Here is a 23,398-nt window from a genome sequence, read left to right as displayed (position 1 = left end):
CTCCTGAAGTTCCGGGTACCAAGTTCTTCTTGGCCAATCCGGAGCCACGAGTATCATTCTTACTCCCCTTTGCCGTATAATTCTCAGTACTTTTGGTATGAGAGGCAGAGGAGGAAACACATACACTGACTGGAACACCCACGGTGTTACCAGAGCGTCCACAGCTATTGCCTGAGGGTCTCTTGACCTGGCGCAATACCTGTCCAGTTTTTTGTTGAGGCGGGACGCCATCATATCCACCTTTGGTTTTTCCCAACGGTTCACAATCATGTGGAAGACTTCTGGATGAAGTCTCCACTCTCCCGGGTGTAGATCGTGTCTGCTGAGGAAGTCCGCTTCCCAGTTGTCCACTCCCGGAATGAACACTGCTGACAGTGCTATCACATGATCTTCCGCCCAGCGAAGAATCCTTGCAGCTTCTGCCATTGCCCTCCTGCTTCTTGTGCCGCCCTGTCTGTTTACGTGGGCGACTGCCGTGATGTTGTCCGACTGGATCAACACCGGCTGACCCTGAAGCAGGGGTTTTGCCAGGCTTAGAGCATTGTAAATCGCTCTTAGCTCCAGTATATTTATGTGAAGAGACATCTCCAGGCTTGACCACACTCCCTGGAAGTTTCTTCCCTGTGTGACCGCTCCCCAGCCTCTCAGACTGGCATCCGTGGTCACCAGGACCCAGTCCTGTATGCCGAATCTGCGGCCCTCTAACAGATGAGCACTCTGCAACCACCACAGAAGAGACACCCTTGTCCGTGGAGACAAAGTTATCCGCTGATGCATCTGCAGATGCGATCCGGACCATTTGTCCAGCAGATCCCACTGAAAAGTTCGTGCGTGGAATCTGCCGAATGGAATCGCTTCGTAAGAAGCCACCATTTTTCCCAGGACTCTTGTGCATTGATGCACAGACACTTTTCCTGGTTTTAGGAGGTTCCTGACAAGTTCGGATAACTCCCTGGCTTTCTCCTCCGGAAGAAACACCTTTTTCTGAACCGTGTCCAGAATCATTCCCAGGAACAGCAGACGTGTCGTCGGGGTCAACTGAGATTTTGGAAAATTCAGAATCCACCCGTGCTGTTGCAGCACTACTTGGGTTAGTGCTACTACGTCCTCCAGCTGTTCTCTGGACCTTGCCCTTATCAGGAGATCGTCCAAGGGATAATTAATACGCCTTTTCTTCGCAGAAGAAACATCATTTCGGCCATTACCTTGGTAAAGACCCGAGGTGCCGTGGACAATCCAAACGGCAGCGTCTGAAACTGATAATGACAGTTTTGCACCACGAACCTGAGGTACCCTTGATGTGAAGGGCAAATTGGGACATGCAGGTAAGCATCCTTGATTCCAGGGACACCATAAAGTCCCCTTCTTCCAGATTCGCTATCACTGCTCTGAGTGACTCCATCTTGAACTTGAATTTTTGTATGTACAGGTTCAAAGATTTCAGATTTAGAATAGGTCTTACCGAGCCGTCCGGCTTCGGTACCACAAATAGTGTGGAATAATACCCCTTTCCCTGTTGTAGGAGGGGTACCTTGACTATCACCTGCTGAGAATACAGCTTGTGAATGGCTTCCAATACCGTCGCCCTGTCTGAGGGAGACGTTGGCAGAGCAGACTTTAGGAACCGGCGAGGGGGAGACTTCTCGAATTCCAACCTGTAACCCTGAGATACTACCTGCAGGATCCAGGGGTCCACCTGTGAGTGAGCCCACTGTGCGCTGAAATTCTTGAGTCGACCCCCCACCGCCCCTGAGTCCGCTTGTAAAGCCCCAACGTCATGCTGAGGGCTTTGCAGAAGCCGGGGAGGGCTTCTGCTCCTGGGAGGGAGCTGCTTGGTGCACTCTCTTACCCTTTCCTTTGCCTCGGGGCAGATATGACTGTCCTTTTGCCCGCTTGTTCTTATAGGAACGAAAGGACTGCGGCTGAAAAGACGGTGTCTTTTTCTGTTGGGAGGGGACCTGAGGTAAAAAGGTGGATTTCCCGGCTGTTGCCGTGGCCACCAAATCCGATAGACCGACCCCAAATAATTCCTCCCCTTTATACGGCAATACTTCCATATGCCGTTTGGAATCCGCATCACCTGACCACTGTCGCGTCCATAAACTTCTTCTGGCAGATATGGACATCGCACTTACTCTCGATGCCAGAGTGCAAATATCCCTCTGAGCATCTCGCATATAAAGAAAAGCATCCTTTAATTGCTCTATAGTCAATAAAATACTGTCCCTATCCAGGGTATCAATATTTTCAGTCAGGGAATCCTACCAAACCACCCCAGCACTGCACATCCATGCTGAGGCGATGGCTGGTCGCAGTATAACACCAGTATGAGTGTATATACTTTTCAGGGTAGTTTCCAGCCTCCTATCAGCTGGATCCTTGAGGGCGGCCGTTTCAGGAGACGGTAACGCCACTTGTTTTGATAAGCGTGTGAGTGCCTTATCCACCCTAGGGGGTGTTTCCCAGCGCGCCCTAACCTCTGGCGGGAAAGGATATAATGCCAATAACTTCTTTGAAATTAGCAGTTTTCTATCGGGGTTAACCCACGCTTCATCACACACTTCATTCAATTCCTCTGATTCAGGAAAAACTACAGGTAGTTTTTTCAGACCCCACATAATACCCCTTTTTGTGGTACTTGCAGTATCAGAGATATGCAAAGCCTCCTTCATTGCCGTGATCATATAACGTGTGGCCCTACTGGAAAATACGTTTGTTTCTTCACCGTCGACACTAGATTCGGTGTCCGTGTCTGGGTCTGTGTCGACCGACTGTTGATTTTTGTAACGTGCTGACATTATCACGTAATTCCATAAACAAAGCCATCCATTCCGGTGTCGACTCCCTAGGGGGTGACATCACCATTACCGGCAATTGCTCCGCCTCCACACCAACATCGTCCTCATACATGTCGACACACACGTACCGACACACAGCAGACACACGGGGAATGCTCTTATCGAAGACAGGACCCCACTAGCCCTTTGGGGAGACAGAGGGAGAGTTTGCCAGCACACACCCAAGCGCTATAAATATATAGGAACAACCCTACAGAAGTGTTGTTTCCTTTATAGCAGCTTAATATATCAATATCGCCAAAAAAGTGCCCCCCCTCTCTGTTTTTTTACCCTGTTTCTGTAGTGCAGTGCAGGGGAGAGTCCAGGGAGCCTTCCTCGCAGCGGAGCTGTGCAGGAAAATGGCGCTGTGTGCTGAGGAGATAGGCCCCGCCCCCTATTTCGGCGGGCTCTTCTCCCAGTGTTTGTGAGACCTGGCAGGGGTTAAATACATCCATATAGCCCCAGGGGCTATATGTGATGTATTTTTAGCCAGAACAAGGTATTATCATTGCTGCCCAGGGCGCCCCCCCCCAGCGCCCTGCACCCTCAGTGACCGCTGGTGTGAAGTGTGCCGACAACAATGGCGCACAGCTGCAGTGCTGTGCGCTACCTCATGAAGACTGAAAAGTCTTCTGCCGCCGGTTTCTGGACCTCTTCACTTTTCGGCATCTGCAAGGGGGTCGGCGGCGCGGCTCCGGACTCCATGGCTGGGCCTGTGTTCGATCCCTCTGGAGCTAATGGTGTCCAGTAGCCTAAGAAGCCAATCCATCCTGCACGCAGGTGAGTTCACTTCTTCTCCCCTAAGTCCCTCGTTGCAGTGAGCCTGTTGCCAGCAGGACTCACTGAAAATAAAAAACCTAATAACTTTTTCTAAGCAGCTCTTTAGGAGAGCCACCTAGATTGCACCCTGCTCGGACGGGCACAAAAACCTAACTGAGGCTTGGAGGAGGGTCATGGGGGGAGGAGCCAGTGCACACCACCTAGTCCTAAAGCTTTTATTTTTGTGCCCTGTCTCCTGCGGAGCCGCTAATCCCCATGGTCCTGACGGAGTCCCAGCATCCACTAGGACGTCAGAGAAATCAGCAGCGTAATTACAGAACTGTATGCTACCTATAATCGCATTACTCCAGAAAACGTCTGTTACATAAGACCAGTCACACTGACAGCAGAAATCTATGAATGAACACATTACACAAAAGTTCATTGCGATTCATGCGCTTAGGATGCATAAATAAAGGCCGGGGGGGTATACTACCCACATTCTGAAAAAATTATTACCTGTCTGATCCACCATAACAGACAGATGACGAAGCTCCTCTCAGATCCCCGACACAGGTAAAATCTAAACTGCTCATTCGGCAGTTATTTGAGCTGCTGTGACATCACTCCATGCAGTGCATTTTTGCTGTTAGACAAGAAACTCCTTCCTAACATGGGATATTTCTGCGCATGATGGATAGATTCAGTCACATATACAGTAATACCTCCCTTCCATGTATAAAAGATAAGAAAGATATTTTATCACTGTATCAGGAGAAAGATCAGGAAATACTGATAAGTTGAGTTAATATGAGGTTTTCCAGAAGTATACTCTGGTAAGAGATGGTCTTAAACTACCCCCTATTATAATTGTTTACGAAGGTTTTCTTAAAATGTGGGTATTTTTTTTAGCTTGATTATTGTTCCTAATTTATAATTTATGGGCAGTACGGTTGGTGTAGTGGTTAGCATTACTGCCTCACAGCACTGAGGTCATGGGTTCCATTCCCACCATGGCCCTGTGTGGAGTTTGTATATTCTCCCCATGCTTGCGTGGGTTTCCTCCAACATTCCAAAAATATACTGGTAGGTTAATTGGCTCCCTACGAATTAACCTTAGCGTGATTGTGTGTGCGTGTACATGTGGCAGGGAATATAGGGGGTCATTTTTACCCATTCGCTTGCTGCTTTTTTCGCAGCCGAGCGAATGGGTCCTTACTACAGCGTATGCCACACGGCCAAAGGCCGTAGCAGGGCTGCGATAGCCTCTGCCTGATTGACGGCAGAGGCGGTCGCTGGGCAGGAGGGGGCGGAACGACGGCATTTCGTGGGCGCAGTCCGACAACGCAGACGTGGCCGGACTGAACGGGGGGCGGGCCGCAGCGGCTGAGTGATGTCACACGCAGCCGCTGCGGGCCGGGGAGCGAGGAGTAGCTCCTGGCCAGCACACTGAAGCTGCGCCGGTCGGGAGCTACTCTTGAAGTGCAAAGGCATCGCGCCATGCGATGCCTTTGCACTTCTGCTGGGGGGGGGGCGGCAGCGCAGACATGCGGGGCGGACTAGCCCTGTGCTGGCTCCCCCCCCCCCCGCATGTCAGGGAAGATGATCGTAGCTGTGCTAAACTTAGCACAGCTACGATCAACTCGGAATGACCCCCATGGAGTGTAAGCTCCACTGCGGCAGGTACTGATGTGAATGGGCAAATATTCTCTGTAAAGCGCTGCGGAATATGTGTGCGCTATATAAATAACTGGTAATAAATAATAAATAATTATGATCTTTGTGTACACATACGTGTCATCCTTGTACACATAATACTGTATGTATCGTCCATGTAATAGTAAATATAAGATTTGCATGTAACGGCCCAATTTGGCTAGATTTATAGAAACAATTAGTTTTAAGGCAAAACCAGATTGGATTTTCCTTAAAACTAATTGCATTTGATTTTAATCTAGTAGCTGTCTGGCCGGTACACTCAATGTAGACCATCAGATTTGGCACATGAGGCCTAATTCAGACCTGATCGGTGCTGTGCGATATCAAACAGCAGCATACCTCCCAACGGGTGGTCTTCTGTATGCCGGCGGTCGGGCTCCCGGCGCTCAGTATACCGACGTCGGGAGCCCGGCAGCCGGCATACCGACACTTATTTTCCCTCGTGGGGGTCCACGACCCCCATAGAGGGAGAATAAAATAGTGTGGCGCGCGTAGCGCGCCACCGTGCCCGTAGCGTGGCGAGCCCGCAAGGGGCTCATTTGCGCTCGCCACACTGTCGGTACGCCGGCGGTCGGGCTCCCGGCGCCGGTATGCTGATCGCCGGGAGCCCGACCGCTGGCCAGCCTTAGTGAACCCCTCCCAACATGACCCTCTCCAGGAGGGACAGAATGCTCTGCTTCTGGACTTCCCTCTTAATTTATGATTGCCGACACCTGCTTTGAACAGGTAAATGGAAAAGAAAGATGTTTCACCACAGGTGAGGGCAATCATAAATTGAGAGAAGTCCAGGAGCAGAGCATTCTGTCCCTCCTGGAGAGGGTCATGTTGGGAGGTATGCAGCAGCCGATCAGGTCTGAACTGCGCATGGCTGTCTTAGGCTTGCGATCGCTTCTGCCTGATTGACAGGCAAATGAGGTCGCTGGGTAGGTAGGGTGAGGGGCGGTGGCGTTTGGCCGCCGTTTATGGGGCGTGGTCCGGGCACCGGGGGCTGGTGGCAGCGGCTGCATGACGTCTCACGCAGCCGTTGCGACCAGAGCAGCGATGAGTAGCTCACTGCCAACGCGCAGATGCTGCGCTGGCTGGGAGCTACTCTTCCAGTACAAAAGTATTTCCGCTGTGCGATGCTTTTGTACTGGTGCGACGGGGCCGGGCCTGACATGCGGGGCAGACTAGCCCTGTGCTGGGTATCCCACCACATGTCAGTGTGACTGATCGTATGCTACGATCAGGTCTGAATTAGGCCCATGGTGTTTTCAACTTAATCCGATATGGATGACTGGGTATTACATAGGTCACCTCAATATGGCCGATGCCACGTTAATTATACGTGGCTGTACAGCATAGGTCTAGATCACAGACGCTACTAAATCTCTGTAGTCACAGAGATAATCCCCTCCCAGAAAAAGAATGCATGCACAATATAAACATGGCAACAATACCTTTATTAGCGTTGTTTTTTTCTTTTTAACAAAAGGGGAGAATTATATTTATATTGGCCACCCTATGTAAACATAAAGTCAGTTACTCCGAGTTCTTGTCCCATAAGACATCCTATATAATAAAAGGCTAATGCTACTTCTCACCTCTACGGGGGGAATTCAAGTGTTTTGAGCGCCACTAGATGGCGCCCAACAGAGCAATTCAATTGTTGCTCAGTTTGCTCTAGGGAACCAGTGACGACACGGGGAATGCAGCCCTATCCCTGCTCTAGGGAACCAGTGACATCACAGAGAATACAACCTATCCCTGCTCTAGGGAACCAGTGACGTCACGGAGAATGCAACCCTATCCCTGCTCTAGGGAATCAGTGACATCACAGAGAATGCAACCTATCCCTGCTCTAGGGAATCAGTGACATCACAGAGAATGCAACCTATCCCTGCTCTAGAGAACCAGTGACGTCACGGAGAATGCAACCTATCCCTGCTCTAGGGAACCAGTGACGTCATGGAGAATGCAACCTATCCCCGCTCTAGGAATCATTGGTGTCACGGACAACGCAGCCAATTCCTGCGCTAAGCACCAGTGAAGCCACGGATAATGCAACTTATCCTTGCCCCATGAACTAGTGGCATCACAGCGAATGCAGAAGCCTGTCACTTGCCTGGAAACTATCGTCTATCACAAAGCTCCTATAGTGCAATGACTGTACGTTATACTGTAAGTAAAAGGAATACAGAGCTTGCAGAAACAACAAATACCTGCTTCCACCAGCGTAATAGAAAGCTGTATATATCCTACACTAAAGTAAAGAGAAACTAAGCAGAGAACACAAAATAATGTATTTGGAATTTCAGCGATTCTCTAAAACTAGCACTTTATTGGTCATCATGTTTTTGGTTCCTTCTCTGCCGAAAAAGAAAATGCTGGTTTCAAAGCAGTTCAGAAAGACAAGTTCTGTTCTCAGCCAGCTGTCACCTATTCAGACCCCTCTACGGCCACGGTAGATACCGCTTTTATATAATAGGGCCCTTCCCGGAGATAGGCGCGCAGTTTCAGGTAGTGCCGATTTCCAAGCACTTCAGCTGAGGTTTTCGAGTTCACAAGAGCTTTTACCAATTCAAATTTGGCATCCTTTGAGTCTTTGTCCGGGTCGACTGTTCGGTCTATGACATATTCTATAAATCCCGGACTATCAATCATCATCTTCTGTGCCCAGGGCTGGTTTGCAATGGCCTACGGGAAGAAGATAAATGACAAACAATGGACAGGGTTAGAGAGGATGGCAGAGATGTAGACGTTCAGCAAAAGCAGAGAAAGAGACTTGCTGGAAGCATCTAGGTCTGAAAGTGTGTGTGTACAATAAGTGCTATATAAAAACTACAGCGCTGATATGTAGCAACTCCTGGGTCCATCCGTCCCAGTTAGCAAACCTGTCCTTGGAGGAAAACACTACGATGGGCCGACAGACATCCAGAGCATGTCTGTATATCATGACAGTCATGGTCAGTCTGGTGCCACCAACACAGAAACCTCTCCTCTTTTTAGGTTTTCGAGAACGCACTGCCATCAGCAGGAACATCAGATGGACATCCCATGGCACCACCATGGCATCTAGCAGAAAATCCGCGGATACCTGTTGCTTGAGCAAAATCACTATCTGAGTAACTCCATGTGTCCACAATCTAGTGGAAAGTGCCCGGGTTAAGGGACCTCTGTCCAGGATGTAGATTATCTGCTGGAATAACTGGCCTTTCACTTTCTCGCCCTGGTATGAACACTCCAGAAACTGCAGGAACATTTTGTTATGCCTAGGGCTGCTCTCCTTCCTGGCTCCGAAGGATTGACGGTATTCATGCGGGTTTTAACCAAGAGAAGTAGGACAATGATTGGACCCATTTGCCTCCGCCAGGGACTGCAGATCCTAAAAGCAGTAATGAAGAATGAAGCTCCTGAAGGATGACATCCATCATCACATTTGTCTATTTTTATATCCCAAAGTTCCAGCCGCTATTGAGGTAATCGACCTCAACCATCAGAGAACTGAGTAATGAGTTCTCTGGAAGAGAGAGACCTGTTCTGTGGTCAGATAAAAGGGAGTTTTGTCCCAAGAGTTCGATCTGGACCACCACCACTGAATGGAACTGTGCAAACCGCACTGCCTGGAAAGAAGAGAACATTCCCCCAGAACCAAAATGTTATTGGTGTATGTTGGCTCACAGACCAACATCAAGTGCCAATATACACCTAAAGAATGTTTACTCACCCTAACAGAAATACCTTCTGCTGCCGGATGTCCAACAGCAGACCCAGAAAAACCAACCTCTAGTTTGGGACCAGATCGTCTTCTGATAGTGTGTCTGAAGTAGAGTTAGGGATTGTGCTTGGCTGTTGAGATTACCAAGGTAAGGGATCATTTTCACCTTTCTGGATTTCATTAGCACAGCTAGAACAGCCATAATACTCCTGAACGAATGAGGAGCTTCCTCCAGGACGAAGGGCAGGACCCAGTACTGGCAATGGTGGCAGTGATCCAAAAATATGAGAAGATATTGGTGCAATGCAAGTATACTTGTTCACGGAAAACATCTTCCATGCAGTTTATGACCTCTCTCAACTATTCCATCTTCAACTTGTCCATCGGAACGAAGGAGCCGAGGACCTTGCAGTTAAAAATGGGTCGAAAAAATAAGATTTTACTCACCGGTAAATCTGTTTCTCGTAGTCCGTAGTGGATGCTGGGAACTCCGTAAGGACCATGGGGAATAGCGGCTCCGCAGGAGACTGGGCACAACTAAAGAAAGCTTTAGGACTACCTGGTGTGCACTGGCTCCTCCCACTATGACCCTCCTCCAGACCTCAGTTAGGATACTGTGCCCGGAAGAGCGGACACAATAAGGAAGGATTTTGAATCCCGGGTAAGACTCATACCAGCCACACCAATCACACCGTATAACTCGTGATACTAGACCCAGTTAACAGTATGAAATATAACTGAGCCTCTCAACAGATGGCTCAACAATAACCCTTTAGTTAACAATAACTATGTACAAGTATTGCAGACAATCCGCACTTGGGACGGGCGCCCAGCATCCACTACGGACTACGAGAAATAGATTTACCGGTGAGTAAAATCTTATTTTCTCTGACGTCCTAGTGGATGCTGGGAACTCCGTAAGGACCATGGGGATTATACCAAAGCTCCCAAACGGGCGGGAGACTGCGGATGACTCTGCAGCACCGAATGAGAGAACTCAAGGTCCTCCTCAGCCAGGGTATCAAATTTGTAGAATTTTGCAAACGTGTTTGCCCCTGACCAAGTAGCAGCTCGGCAAAGTTGTAAAGCCGAGACCCCTCGGGCAGCCGCCCAAGAAGAGCCCACCTTCCTTGCGGAATGGGCTTTTATAGATTTAGGATGCGGCAGTCCAGCCGCAGAATGCGCAAGCTGAATTGTGCTACCAATCCAGCGCGCGATAGTTTGCTTAGAAGCAGGAGCACCCAGTTTGTTGGGTGCATACAGGATAAATAGCGAGTCAGTTTTCCTGACTCCAGCCGTCCTGGAACATAAATTTTCCAGGCCCTGACTACGTCAAGTAACTTGGAATCCTCCAAGTCCCTAGTAGCCGCAGGCACTACAATAGGTTGGTTCAAGTGAACAGCTGATACCACCTTCGGGAGAAACTGAGGACGAGTCCTCAACTCTGCTCTATCCATATGGAAAATCAGATAAGGGCTGTTACATGACAAAGCCGCCAACTCTGACACACGCCTGGTCGAAGCCAGGGCCAATAACATGACCACTTTGCACGTGAGATATTTTAGATCCATGGTTTTAAGTGGCTCAAACCAATGTGACTTTAGAAAATCCAACACCACGTTGAGATCCCAATGTGCCACTGGAGGCACAAAAAAGGGGCTGAATATGCAGCACTCCCTTTACAATGTCTGAACTTCAGGCAGCGAAGCCAGTTCTTTCTGAAAGAAAATCGACAGGGCCAAAATCTGGACCTTAATGGATCCCCATTTTTAGGCCCATAGTCACTCCTGACTGTAGGAAGTGCAGAAATCGACCCAGCTGAAATTCCTCTGTTGGGGCCTTCCTGGCCTCACCCCACGCAACATATTTTCGCCAAATGCGGTGATAATGGTTTGCGGTTACTTCTTTCCTAGCTGTAATCAGCGTAGGAATGACTTCCTCCGGAATGCCCTTTTCCTTCAGGATCCGGCGTTCAACCGCCATGCCGTCAAACGCTGCCGCGGTAAGTCTTGGAACAGACAGGGACCCTGCTGCAGCAGGTCCTGTCTGAGCGGTAGAGGCCATGGGTCCTCTGAGACTATTTCTTGAAGTTCCGGGTACCCAGTTCCTCTGGGCCAATCCGGAACAATGAGTATAGTTCTTACCCCTCTTTTCCTTATTATCCTCAGTACCTTGGGTATGAGAGGAAGAAGAGGGAACCCATAAACCTACTGGTACACCCACGGTGTCACTGGAGCATCCACAGCTGTCGCCTGAGGGTCTCTCGACCTGGCGCAAAATCTTTCTAGCTTTTTGTTTAAGCGGGACGCCATCATGTCCACCTGTGGCCTTTCCCAACGATTTACAATCAGTTGGAAGACTTCTGGATGAAGTCCCCACTCTCCCGGGTGGAGGTCGTGTCTGCTGAGGAAGTCTGCTTCCCAGTTGTCCACTCCCGGAACGAACACTGCTGACAGTGCTAACACATGATTTTCCGCCCATCGGAGAATCCTTGTGGCTTCTGCCACGCCATCCTGCTTCATGTGCCGCCCTGTCGGTTTACATGGGCGACTGCCGTGATGTTGTCTGATTAGATCAGTACCGGCCCATTTTGAAGCAGGGGACTTGCCTGACTTAGGGCGTTGTAAATGGCCCTTAGTTCCAGAATATTTATTTTCCCTGTGTGACTGCCCCCTAGCCACGAAGGCTGGCATCCGTGGTCACGAGGACCCAGTCCTGTATGCCGAATCTGCGGCCCTCTTGAAGATGAGCACTCTGCAGCCACCACAGCAGAGATACCCTGGTCCTTGGAGACAGGGTTATCTGCCGATGCATCTGAAGATGCGATCCGGACCACTTGTCCAACAGGTCCCACTGAAAAGTTCTTGCATGGAACCTGCCGAATGGAATTGCTTCGTAGGAAGCTACCATTTTTCCCAAGACTCGCGTGCAGTGATGCACAGACACCTGTTTCGGTTTCAGGAGGCCTCTGACTAGAGATGACAGCTCCTTGGCTTTCTCCTCCGGGAGAAACACTTTTTTCTGTTCTGTGTCCAGAACCATACCCAGGAACCAGCTGCGACTTTGTAATATTCAGAATCCAGCTGTGCTGTTGTAGCACTTCCCGAGATAGTGCTACTCTGACAAACAACTGCTCCCTGGACCTCGCCTTTATAAGGAGATTGTCCAAGTACGGGATAATTAATTCAGCCATTACCTTGGTAAATACCCTCGGTGCCGGGGACAGACCAACGGCAACGTCTGGAATTGGTAATGACAATCCTGTACCACAATTCTGAGGTACTCCTGGTGAGGAAGGTAACTAGGGACATGCAGGTAAGCATCCTTGATGTCCAGTGATACCCTGAAAATCTCCAGGCTTGCAATAATCGCCCTAGGCGATTCCATTTTGAACATGAACCTTCGTACATAAGTGTTCAAGGATTTCAATTTTAGAATGGGTCTCACCAAACCGACTGGTTTCGGTACCACAACATTTTGGAATAGTAACCCCGGCCTTGTTGAAAGAGGGGTACCTTGATTTCACCTGCTGGAAGTACAGCTTGTGAATTACCGCCCATACTAACTCCCTTTCTCCGAGGGCATCGGGCAAGGCTGATGTGAGGTAACGGCGAGGGGGAGTCGCCTCGAACTCCAGCTTGTTTCCCTGTGATACCACTTGCAGAACCTAGGGATCCACCTGTGGGCAAGCCCACTGGTCCCTGAAGTTCCCGACACGCGCCCCCACCTGTGGAGCCCCAGCGTCATGCGGTGGACTCAGAGGAAACGGGGGAAGATTATTGATCCTGGGAACTGGCTGTCTGGTGCAGCATTTTCCTTCATCCCTTGTCTCTGTGCAGAAAAGAAGCGCCTTTGGCCCCCTTGCTTTTCTGAAGCCGAAAGGACTGTACCTGATAATACGGTGCTTTCTTAGGCTGTGAGGAAACCTGAGGTAAAAAAATTTCTTCCCAGCTGTTGCTGTGGATACGAGGTCTCAGAGACCATCCCCAAACAATTCCTCACCCTTATAAGGCATCTCCATGTGCCTTTTAAAGTCAGCATCACCTGTCCCCTGCCGGGTCTCTAATACCCTCCTGGCAGAATGGACATTGCATTAATTCTGGATGCCAGCCGGCAAATATCCCTCTGTGCATCCCTCATATATAAGACTGCGTCTTTAATATGCTCTATGTTAGCAAAATATTATCCCTGTCTAGGGTATTAATATTATCTGACAGGGTATCAGACCCTGCTGTAGCAGCACTATTCATGCTGAGGCAATTGCAGGTCTCAGTATAATACCTGAGTGTGTATATACAGACTTCAGGATAGCCTCCTGCTTTTTATCAGCAGGCTCCTACAAAGTGGCCGTATCCTAAGACGGCAGTGCCACCTTCCATGACAAAACGTGTGAGCGCCTTATCCACCCTAGGGGATATCTCCCAACGTGACCTATCCTCTGGCGGGAAAGGGTACGCCAGCGGTAACTTTTTAGAAATTACCAGTTTCTTATCGGGGGAACCCACGCTTTTTCACACACTTCATTCACTCATCTGATGGGGGAACAAAACACTGGCTGCTTTTTCTCCCCAAACACAAAACCCTCTTTATATGTGGTACTTGGGTTAATGTCAGAAATGTGTAACACATTTTTTATTGCAGAGATCATGCTACGGATGTTCCTAGTGGATTGTGTAGATGTCTCCACCTCGTCGACACCGGAGTCAGACTTCGTGTCGACATCTGTGTCTGTCATTTGAGGTAGCGGGCGTTTTTGAGCCCCTGATGACTTTTGAGACGTCTGGGCAGGCACGGGCTGAGAAGCCGGCTGTCCCACATCGGTTAATACCTTCCACCTATCCATCCACTCTGGTGTCGGCCCCCCAGGGGTCAACATCTCATTTATCGGCATCTGCTCCGCCTCCACATAACTTTTCTCCTCAAATATGTCGACACAGCCGTACCGACACACCGCATACACACAGGGAATGCTCTGACTGAGGACAGGACCCCACAAAGTCCTTTGGGGAGACAGAGAGAGAGTATGCCAGCACACACCAGAGCGCTATATAATGCAGGGATTAACACTATAACTGAGTGATTTTTCCCCCAATAGCTGCTTGTATACATATATTGCGCCTAAATTTAGTGCCCCCCCTCTCTTTTTAACCCTTTCAGCCTGAAAACTACAGGGGAGAGCCTGGGGAGCTGTCTTCCAGCTGCACTGTGAAGAGAAAATGGCGCCAATGTGCTGAGAGAGATAGCCCCGCCCCTATTTCGGCTGACTTTTCTTTCGCTTTTTTCATGGATTCTGGCAGGGGTAATTTATCACATATATAGCCCTGGGACTATATATTGTGATGATTTGCCAGCCAAGGTGTTTATATTGCCCTCAGGGCGCCGCCCCCCCCCCCCAGCGCCCTGCACCCATCAGTGACCGCAGTGTGTGGTGTGCATGAGGAGCAATGGCGCACAGCTGCAGTGCTGTGCGCTACCTTGGTGAAGACTGAAGTCTTCTGCCGCCGATTTTCCGGACCTCTTCTTGCTTCTGGCTCTGTAAGGGGGACGGCGGCGCGGCTCCGGGAACGAACACCAAGGACGGGTCCTGCGGTCGATCCCTCTGGAGCTAATGGTGTCCAGTAGCCTAAGAAGCCCAAGCTAGCTGCAAGCAGGTAGGTTCGCTTCTTCTCCCCTTAGTCCCTCGTTGCAGTGAGTCTGTTGCCAGCAGGTCTCACTGTAAAATAAAAAACCTAAAATAAACTTTCTTTCTAGGAGCTCAGGAGAGCCCCTAGTGTGCATCCAGCTAGGCCGGGCACAAATATCTAACTGAGGTCTGGAGGAGGGTCATAGTGGGAGGAGCCAGTGCACACCAGGTAGTCCTAAAGCTTTCTTTAGTTGTGCCCAGTCTCCTACGGAGCCGCTATTCCCCATGGTCCTTACGGAGTTCCCAGCATCCACTAGGACGTCAGAGAAAATATGTTTTATGGACCTGGAAAATATTTGACTAAAACCCCATCCTCCCTCATCTGCTGGGATTGGGGTGAATACTCTCGTGGTGAGAAATTATTGAATAGTCTGACATTTTACACATATCCTGGGAGGCCGGAGGTGAAAATGTGACTGCAGACTCTGCGCTCCGTGCTAGTCCCAATTCAGGGAGTACTGGTAACACTTGTACCATAGTCATAAAGGACAAATACAGTATGATCCAGTGCCCCACTTCCACACAACAGGGCGTAAGAGAGAGAAGACTATGGGCATTATGTTACAGCCTGTGATGTGCAGGCTGTTTGGGATTTTTAAAGCAGCACTCATTTACAAGACAAGACAGACATGGTATAGCCTTGTAAACGATTGACACTTTAAAAATACGGGCAGACTCCCAAAAATTCCTGAACAGCCTGCACCTTGGGGGTCATTCTGACCCGTTCGCTCGTTGCCGTTTATCGCAGCCGAGCGAGTGGGTCTCTACTGCACATGCGCCAGCGCATGCCAGACGGCCAAGGGCCGTAGCAGGGCTGCGATCGCCTCTGCCTGATTGACAGGCAGAGGGCGTCGCTGGGCGGGAGGGGGTGAAACAGCGGCGTTTGTTCGCCGTTTCGTAGGCGCGGTCCGGCCATCGCAGGTGTGGCCGGACCGAACGGGGGCCGGGCCGCAGCGGCTGCGTGACGTCACATGCAGCCGCTGCGGCCCGGGAATGAGGAGAAGCTCCCGCCCAGCACGCTAAAGCTGCGCTGGCCGGGAGCTACTCTTAAAGCACAAAGGCATCGCCGCTGCGCAATGCCTTTGCACTTCTGCGGGGAGGGGGCGGCACTGACAGGCTAGCCCTGTGCTGGGCGTCCCCCTGCATGTCAGTGTGAATGATCATAGCTGTGCTAAATTTAGCACAGCTACAATCAACTCGGAATGACACCCCTTATCCTATCATGTTGCAAAGTGTCTGACACTTTATACGGGAGCCCAGTAGCGCGGACCTCCAGGTACCCTGGAACACTACACTTAATCATAAACAAACCCTGTTTAAATGATGGGGGAATAAGCCATGCATGGAAGGGATGCAAGGTATTATATATAAAAAGCAGGTGCTACTCTGGGTTGGTCAACCATGCAGAGAAGAGAACCACATTCACCAACAGGAAGTTGTGCAGCCAAGGTGCTTTGTACGACGACAAAAAGCTGTCCTAAAGGCTGCGACAGCTATGGGGCCCAAAGCCCGGTGTGGTCCGGCAACGCAACAGCCCCACCGATATGTTCCGTGCATAAGCAGGACCGGAACACGTGCAGCTAAACCTGTTTGTGTTTTTTGTTTCGGAACTCAAATGCCAAATAATAACCAGTGCTGAGTAATTCTTGTTTCAGTTATACTGTACAAACCACACGTAGGACTGGCTAGATCCGCTCAGAGGAGATTATTTGAACGTAACAGCATTTATCCCTATTTTATAGAAGTTGGGATGTGTCACACTTGTTTACATTTTTTCTGATCTCTTGTAGAGTTTTGGCTGTATACAATACACCAGAACAAGAAGACAATCACACACACACTATCTGTTTTCTGTGTGTATTTACACAGACATGTTAGGCAATTCTAGATATCTTGTACGAGGTGCGAGTTTAAAGCTGGGACTTACTGTGAAAACTTTCAGCGCTCCGCAGTGGAGCTCCGGGAATGGCTGCATCACAATGTTCTGGAACAGTTCCATCGGCTGCTGGGAAAGGCATTTAAACCAGGATTCCGCCATCGCTAAAAGATCGTCGGTATGCTCGTCCGGCTGGTGAAGAAGATTAACATAGTGTAAGACATTATGCTGTAGACGGCAATACAACGCTGTAATTCCTACTAGCGAGGGAGTGTGACAGCTGCAGCGAGTGCGGTTTTACCTTCATGCCACAGGATTTACTATACTGCAGCTTAAAGGGGGAAAAGTCAAACCATTGGTGAGGGGGGGGGGGGGGCAGCATATGTCATTTTTCCAACTAAAAGTGCACAGTTGTTTGTGCTGTGTACATTTATATAATGTAACTCTGGTGGTCATTCCGAGTTGTTCGCTCGCTAGCAGCTTTTAGCAGCCGTGCAAACGCTATGCCGCCTCCCACTGGGAGTGTATTTTAGCTTAGCAGAAGTGCGAACGAAAGGATCGCAGAGCGGCTACAAAGTTTTTTTGTGCAGTTTTAGAGTAGCTCAAAACCTACTCAGCGCTTGCGATCACTTCAGACTGTTCAGTTCCTGTTTTGACGTCACAAACACGCCCTGCGTTCTCCCAGCCACGCCTCCGTTTTTCCAAACACTCCCTGAAAACGGTCAGTTGACACCCAGAAACGCCCACTTCATGTCAATTACTCTGCGGCCACCAGTGCGACTGAAATGCTTCACGAGACCCTGTGTGAAACTACATCATTCGTTGTAATAGTACGACGCGCGTGCGCATTGCACCGCATACGTATGCACAGAAGTGACATTTTTTTTGCCTCATCGCTGCACAGTGAACAAATGCAGCTAGCGATCAACTCAGAATGACCACCTTTATACGGAGAAAAAAAACAGAGCACGCTTAGAGGGTAACTGTGTCACCCACACATAATACACCATTATTCCCCTGACTATTGTGCGGGTTCTGTGCACACTGTCTAGGGGGACACTATAAACATGTATGACAAGCAATGTTTTATTGCAGAAAAGTCCAAACAAACATTTACCCTGGAGGCTCTTGTGGAGGGTTATGGCAACAATGTCCTTTTATTATACAGGTTGAGTATCACTTATCCAAAATGTTTGGGACCAGAGGTATTTTGGATATCGGATTTTTCCGTATTTTGGAATAATTGCATACCATAATGAGATATCATGGCGATGGGACCAAAGTCTAAGCACAAAATGCATTTATGTTTCATATACACCTTATACACACAGCCTGAAGGTCATTTAATACAATATTTTTAATAACTTTTTGTATTCAACAAAGTTTGTGTACATTGAGCCATCAGAGGCCCTCATTCCAAGTTGTTCGCTCGTTCTTTTTCTTCGCATCGGTGCGATAAGTCGCAAACTGCGCATGCGCAATGTTCGCAGTACATCTGCGCCAAGTAAATTTGAACAAAAGTTTGGTATTTTACTCACAACGTAACAAAGAATTTTCATCGTTCTGGTGATCGTAGTCTTATTGACAGGAAGTGGGTGTTTCTGGGCGGAAACTGACCGTTTTATGGGTGTGTGTGAAAAAACGCGGGAGTGGCTGGAGAAACGGGGGAGTGTCTGGGTGAACGCTGGGTGTGTTTGTGACGTCAAACCAGGAACGACACTGACTGAACTAGAGTAAGTCTCGAGCTACTCGGAAACTGCTAAGAAATTTCTAATCGCTGTTCTATTCGCAATTATGCGAACCTTTCGTTCGCAATTCTGCACAGCTAAGATTCATTCCCAGTAGGCGGCGGCATAGCGTGTGCAATGCTGCTAAAAGCAGCTAGCGAGCGAACAACTCGGAATGAGGGACAGAAAACAAAGGTTTCACTATCTCACTCAAAAAAAAAATCTGTATTTCAGAATATTTAGATATGGGATACTGAATCTGTATAGTATTCTATTCATGGACCTGTGCTTAGAAAGTGATAAAGCCTAAAATTTATCTTACTTAAAACCCTCTAAAAGGTGAAAGAACACAGTACGCAATTGGCGTATGGAATACAGTAAGAGTACGCACGTTGCGTATCAAACGCTTAGCCGTGGTCGAGACGCACGAGCGGCACGTTACGCTCACGGCTAAGAGCGTACAGGTAAGCACGCTATAGGCTGCTAGCTAGCGTAATGACACGCTATCAGCGTAGCGGACGCTCGAGACCACGAGGAGATCACAAGCGGCGCTGACGCTCACAGAGTTAAACCTTTATAGCTATACCATACACAATATACTTATACTGTAAACCCCTGTTTAGTGATAAGGTGTAAATGCAACACAGTGTAACCTTGTTAGTCTAGAAGCTGTATGAGCGTCTACGACGCTCTGAGAATACTTAGAAATATAATGAATACACAGATTCCGGTCTTAGGTTCTAACACCTTAAATGAACGTTCTATTTCAAAAGAATACACAGTACAAGTTATACACTACCAAAATAACACAGATTACCTAACCGAATAACTACACATAAAATACAATAGCAATACAATCACATTTAAGAGAAAAGGGAGAGAGAGAGAGAGAGGAGAGAAGAGAGAGAGAGAGAGAGATGGCTCACAATAACAATAAAGACAATATGGTTGCGGAGAAACTTACGCACAAAGGGAAACAATCGCATGCGCCTTCTGGATATCCAGCTCCCGATTATCAGTGATGAGAACCGTTGAAGAGAATAGAGAGCTGGCCCAGATTGGCTTGTCCTTTTATACACTACACACAATACAGTACAATGGTCCCTATATTCTTATTGTTCATTGGACACAGGAATTCGTCTTCGCATTATAACAAAAGGTCATAGGTTGGTTCATACAGGTGGGCTGTGACTATTCCTAACTGCTCAGGTGGGTGGGAAACTAGGTTTCCCGCCGCATGGGTAATAAAGTGCAAATACTGTGAATGTTCATAAACTTCTTATGTCCATAACTATTCGCACGAGCGATTAATCCACTTCAAACCAACACCGGAATATTGCTAATTAAATACTCTTCCGATGGATACTAAACACCACTGTATAACCCCTGTCCGACCCTTCGTATCAAACAAAGAGGAATCTCTTTGTCTATGAACATGCTACATTAACTAAACTTTCAGATTTTATCTAAGGGACCATAATCTACAAAATACATTATATGGTTAAAATATGTTACGATTGAGTCGCACGCTAGGCGCACATAAACTCTACCGTAAATGCGCACACCGCGCGCCCGCGGGTGCACGCAGCAGTGAGTATGCGCACGCACGGCAGGGCTCATGCACGTGCAGCAGGCACTCGCATGAGGTGCAAATATGGCAGTGTGCATCACGATATTTTTCTGACTTTGACAAAAGATATATATATATATTATTCAACATGGGTTTATGAAGACGACACTTACCGGCAGAAACATGAGAGAGGAGATGGAATCTAAGCAGCGGACTCTCAGCTCCGTGTGAGCATTTTTGGCATGGTGTCCGACTCGCCTAAATATTTTGTTAAATCTGATCCCTGCAGGAAGAGAGAGAAATAATCAACAAGAGCCTAAAGGTGCATACACACGGAGCGATATAACTGAGCGATTTTGACTATATAGTCAAAATCGCTCAGAAAGTTAGTGCAGATCGCTCCGTGTGTATACAGGCAGCGATAGCGATGCGCGTCCCCGCTAAGTCGCTATCGCTGGGAAAAATAGTCAGTGCCGGCAAGTCAATTTTGGCTATGTCGCTGGTAAAGTTAGTTAAAATCGCTAGAGGCCAGCGATTTTTCCCAGCGATAGCGATGTTGCAGGCGGCGGCGGGTTGTGGCGGCGGTGCGGGCGGCGGCGGGTTGCGGTGGCGGTGTGGGCGGCGGCGGGTTGCGGCGGCGGTGCGGGTGGCGGTGTGGGCGGCGGCGGTGCGGGTGGCGGTGTGGGCGGCGGGTTGCGGCAACGGTGCGGGCGGCGGAAATTTACCTTTCTCTTGCAGAGTTTGGCAGCGGAGCGGTACCAGTTTCAAAAATGGCGCCTCAGCGTCATTTTTGAAATTCAAGATGGCCGCCGCGAGCCAATCACGGCTCGCCGCGTCATCGCCCCGCCCCCTCCCGCTGACTTATATAAGTCAGCGCGAGGCAGCGGCTTTCAGTCCGACGGCGGAGGAGGAGCGGAGAAGAGCTCCTGAAGACGCCGTGGAAGTCCTGGATGGGCGGCGGCTATGCAAAAGAGCTTAGCAGCCGCCGCCCACCAGGTGAAGACGCCGGAGCAAGACCCCAGAAGCCCTGGGGAGGTGGCGCCCCCCCAGGTGAAGACGCCGGAAGCCCTGGGAAGGCGGCGGCCATGCAAAAGAGCTTAAAGGCCGCCGCCCCCAGGTGAAGACCCAGTTTAATAAAGGATTTTTAAAAGAATGTGTTGTGTTTTTTTTTTTATATTTTCTTTACAGGTGGACTACAGGTGCCAGCGGGCCCTTTATGTCCGGGCATGCTGGCACTTGTGGTTCTCCAAGTGCCAGCTTGCTGGGGCAGGCTTGCTGGGACCTACAGGCCTCCTGTAAAGAACAATATTACTATTGAAAGGCTATCAGCCTCCCATCCACCGGCCCACGGATGGGGGGGACAGCCTCGGGCTTCACCCCTGGCCCTTGGGTGGCTGGAGGGGGGGACCCCTTGATTTAAGGGGTCCTCACTCCAGTGTACCCCGGCCAGGGGTGACTAGTTGGGGGGGTAATGGCACGGCCGCAGGGACCAATATAAAAGTGTCCCCCGGCTGTGGCATTATCTCCCTGGCTAGTGGAGCCCGGTGCTGGTTTTAAAAATACGGGGGACCCCTATGTCTTTTGTCCCCCGTATTTTTTAAACCAGGACCGGACGCAGAGCCCGGTGCTGGTTGTCTAAATATGGGGGAACCCTACTCATTTTTTCCTCTGTATTTTAACAACCAGGACTGGCTCAAAGAGCCCGAGGCTGGTTTTACATAGGAGGGGGGACCCCACGCAAATTTTTTTTTTTAACTTTTAGCTATTTAAATACCAGCCACCCTGTAAATTCATCCTATATATGACACTCATCCCCTTATTTAAATGAGATAGTCAAAATCTCCCATAGCCAAAATCTCTTGCATAGTTAGACAAAATCTCTGGTAAAGTTAGTCAAAATCTCCTACTGCCAGTTCAAGGGAAAAGTTAGTCAAAATCTCTCATAGCCAAAATCTCTCCGTGTGTATGCACCTTTAGGACAAACATTCCGGGAAAATAAATAAACAATATATATATATATATATATATATATATATATATATATATATATATATATATATATATATATATATATATATATATATATATATATATATATATATATATATATATATATATATATATATATATATATAAAATAAGAATTTACTTACCGATAATTCTATTTCTCATAGTCCGTAGTGGATGCTGGGGACTCCAAAAGGACCATGGGGAATAGCGGCTCCGCAGGAGACTGGGCACAAAAGTAAAAGCTTTAAGACTACCTGGTGTGCACTGGCTGCTCCCCCTATGACCCTCCTCCAAGCCTCAGTTAGGATACTGTGCCCGGACGAGCGTACACAATAAGGAAGGATTTTGAATCCCGGGTAAGACTCATACCAGCCACACCAATCACACCGTACAACTTGTGATCTGAACCCAGTTAACAGCATGATAACAGAGGAGCCTCTGAAAAGATGGCTCACAACAATAATAACCCGATTTTTTGTAACAATAACTATGTACAAGTATTGCAGACAATCCGCACTTGGGATGGGCGCCCAGCATCCACTACGGACTATGAGAAATAGAATTATCGGTAAGTAAATTCTTATTTTCTCTGACGTCCTAGTGGATGCTGGGGACTCCGAAAGGACCATGGGGATTATACCAAAGCTCCCAAACGGGCGGGAGAGTGCGGATGACTCTGCAGCACCGAATGAGAGAACTCCAGGTCCTCCTCAGCCAGGGTATCAAATTTGTAGAATTTAGCAAACGTGTTTGCCCCTGACCAAGTAGCTGCTCGGCAAAGTTGTAAAGCCGAGACCCCTCGGGCAGCCGCCCAAGATGAGCCCACTTTCCGTGTGGAATGGGCTTTTACAGATTTTAGCTGTGGCAGGCCTGCCACAGAATGTGCAAGCTGAATTGTACTACAAATCCAACGAGCAATAATCTGCTTAGAAGCAGGAGCACCCAGCTTGTTGGGTGCATACAGGATAAACAGCGAGTCAGATTTTCTGACTCCAGCCGTCCTGGAAACATATATTTTCAGGGCCCTGACTACGTCCAGCAACTTGGAATCCTCCAAGTCCCTAGTAGCCGCAGGCACCACAATAGGCTGGTTTAAGTAAAATGCTGAAACCACCTTAGGGAGAAATTGAGGACGAGTCCTCAATTCTGCCCTGTCCGTATGAAAAATTAGGTAAGGGCTTTTAAAGCCGCCAATTCTGAGACACGCCTGGCTGAGGCCAGGGCTAACAGCATTACCACTTTCCATGTGAGATATTTTAAGTCCACAGTGGTGAGTGGTTCAAACCAATGTGATTTTAGGAACCCCAAAACTACATTGAGATCCCAAGGTGCCACTGGAGGCACAAAAGGAGGCTGTATATGCAGTACCCCCTTGACAAACGTCTGAACTTCAGGAACTGAAGCTAGTTCTTTTTGGAAGAATATTGACAGGGCCGAAATTTGAACCTTAATGGACCCTAATTTTAGGCCCATAGACAGTCCTGTTTGCAGGAAATGCAGGAAACGACCCAGTTGAAATT

At 48.8% G+C, this 23,398-nt stretch overlaps 1 protein-coding gene across 1 annotated transcript in view; it reads right to left on the bottom strand.

Moving 5' to 3' along the window:
- Positions 1–6,738: 6,738 nt before the first annotated feature.
- PSMD5 (proteasome 26S subunit, non-ATPase 5) overlaps positions 6,739–23,398 on the bottom strand; it is a 37,923-nt gene continuing 21,263 nt past the window's right edge. Inside the window, exons 8-10 of the mRNA XM_063935989.1 lie at positions 20,042–20,151; positions 16,623–16,763; positions 6,739–7,991 (exon numbers count right to left, since the gene is read on the bottom strand). Of these exons, the coding sequence (XP_063792059.1) occupies positions 7,734–7,991; positions 16,623–16,763; positions 20,042–20,151 (509 nt within the window). The 3' untranslated portion in view covers positions 6,739–7,733. The remainder of the gene's footprint in view (positions 7,992–16,622; positions 16,764–20,041; positions 20,152–23,398) is intronic.

Source organism: Pseudophryne corroboree, chromosome 8 (genome assembly GCF_028390025.1).
Source record: "Pseudophryne corroboree isolate aPseCor3 chromosome 8, aPseCor3.hap2, whole genome shotgun sequence".
In the NCBI taxonomy this organism is placed as follows: domain Eukaryota; kingdom Metazoa; phylum Chordata; class Amphibia; order Anura; family Myobatrachidae; genus Pseudophryne; species Pseudophryne corroboree.
Note: the sequence above shows the minus strand (reverse complement) of the source record. Positions and strands in the feature narration are given on the sequence as shown.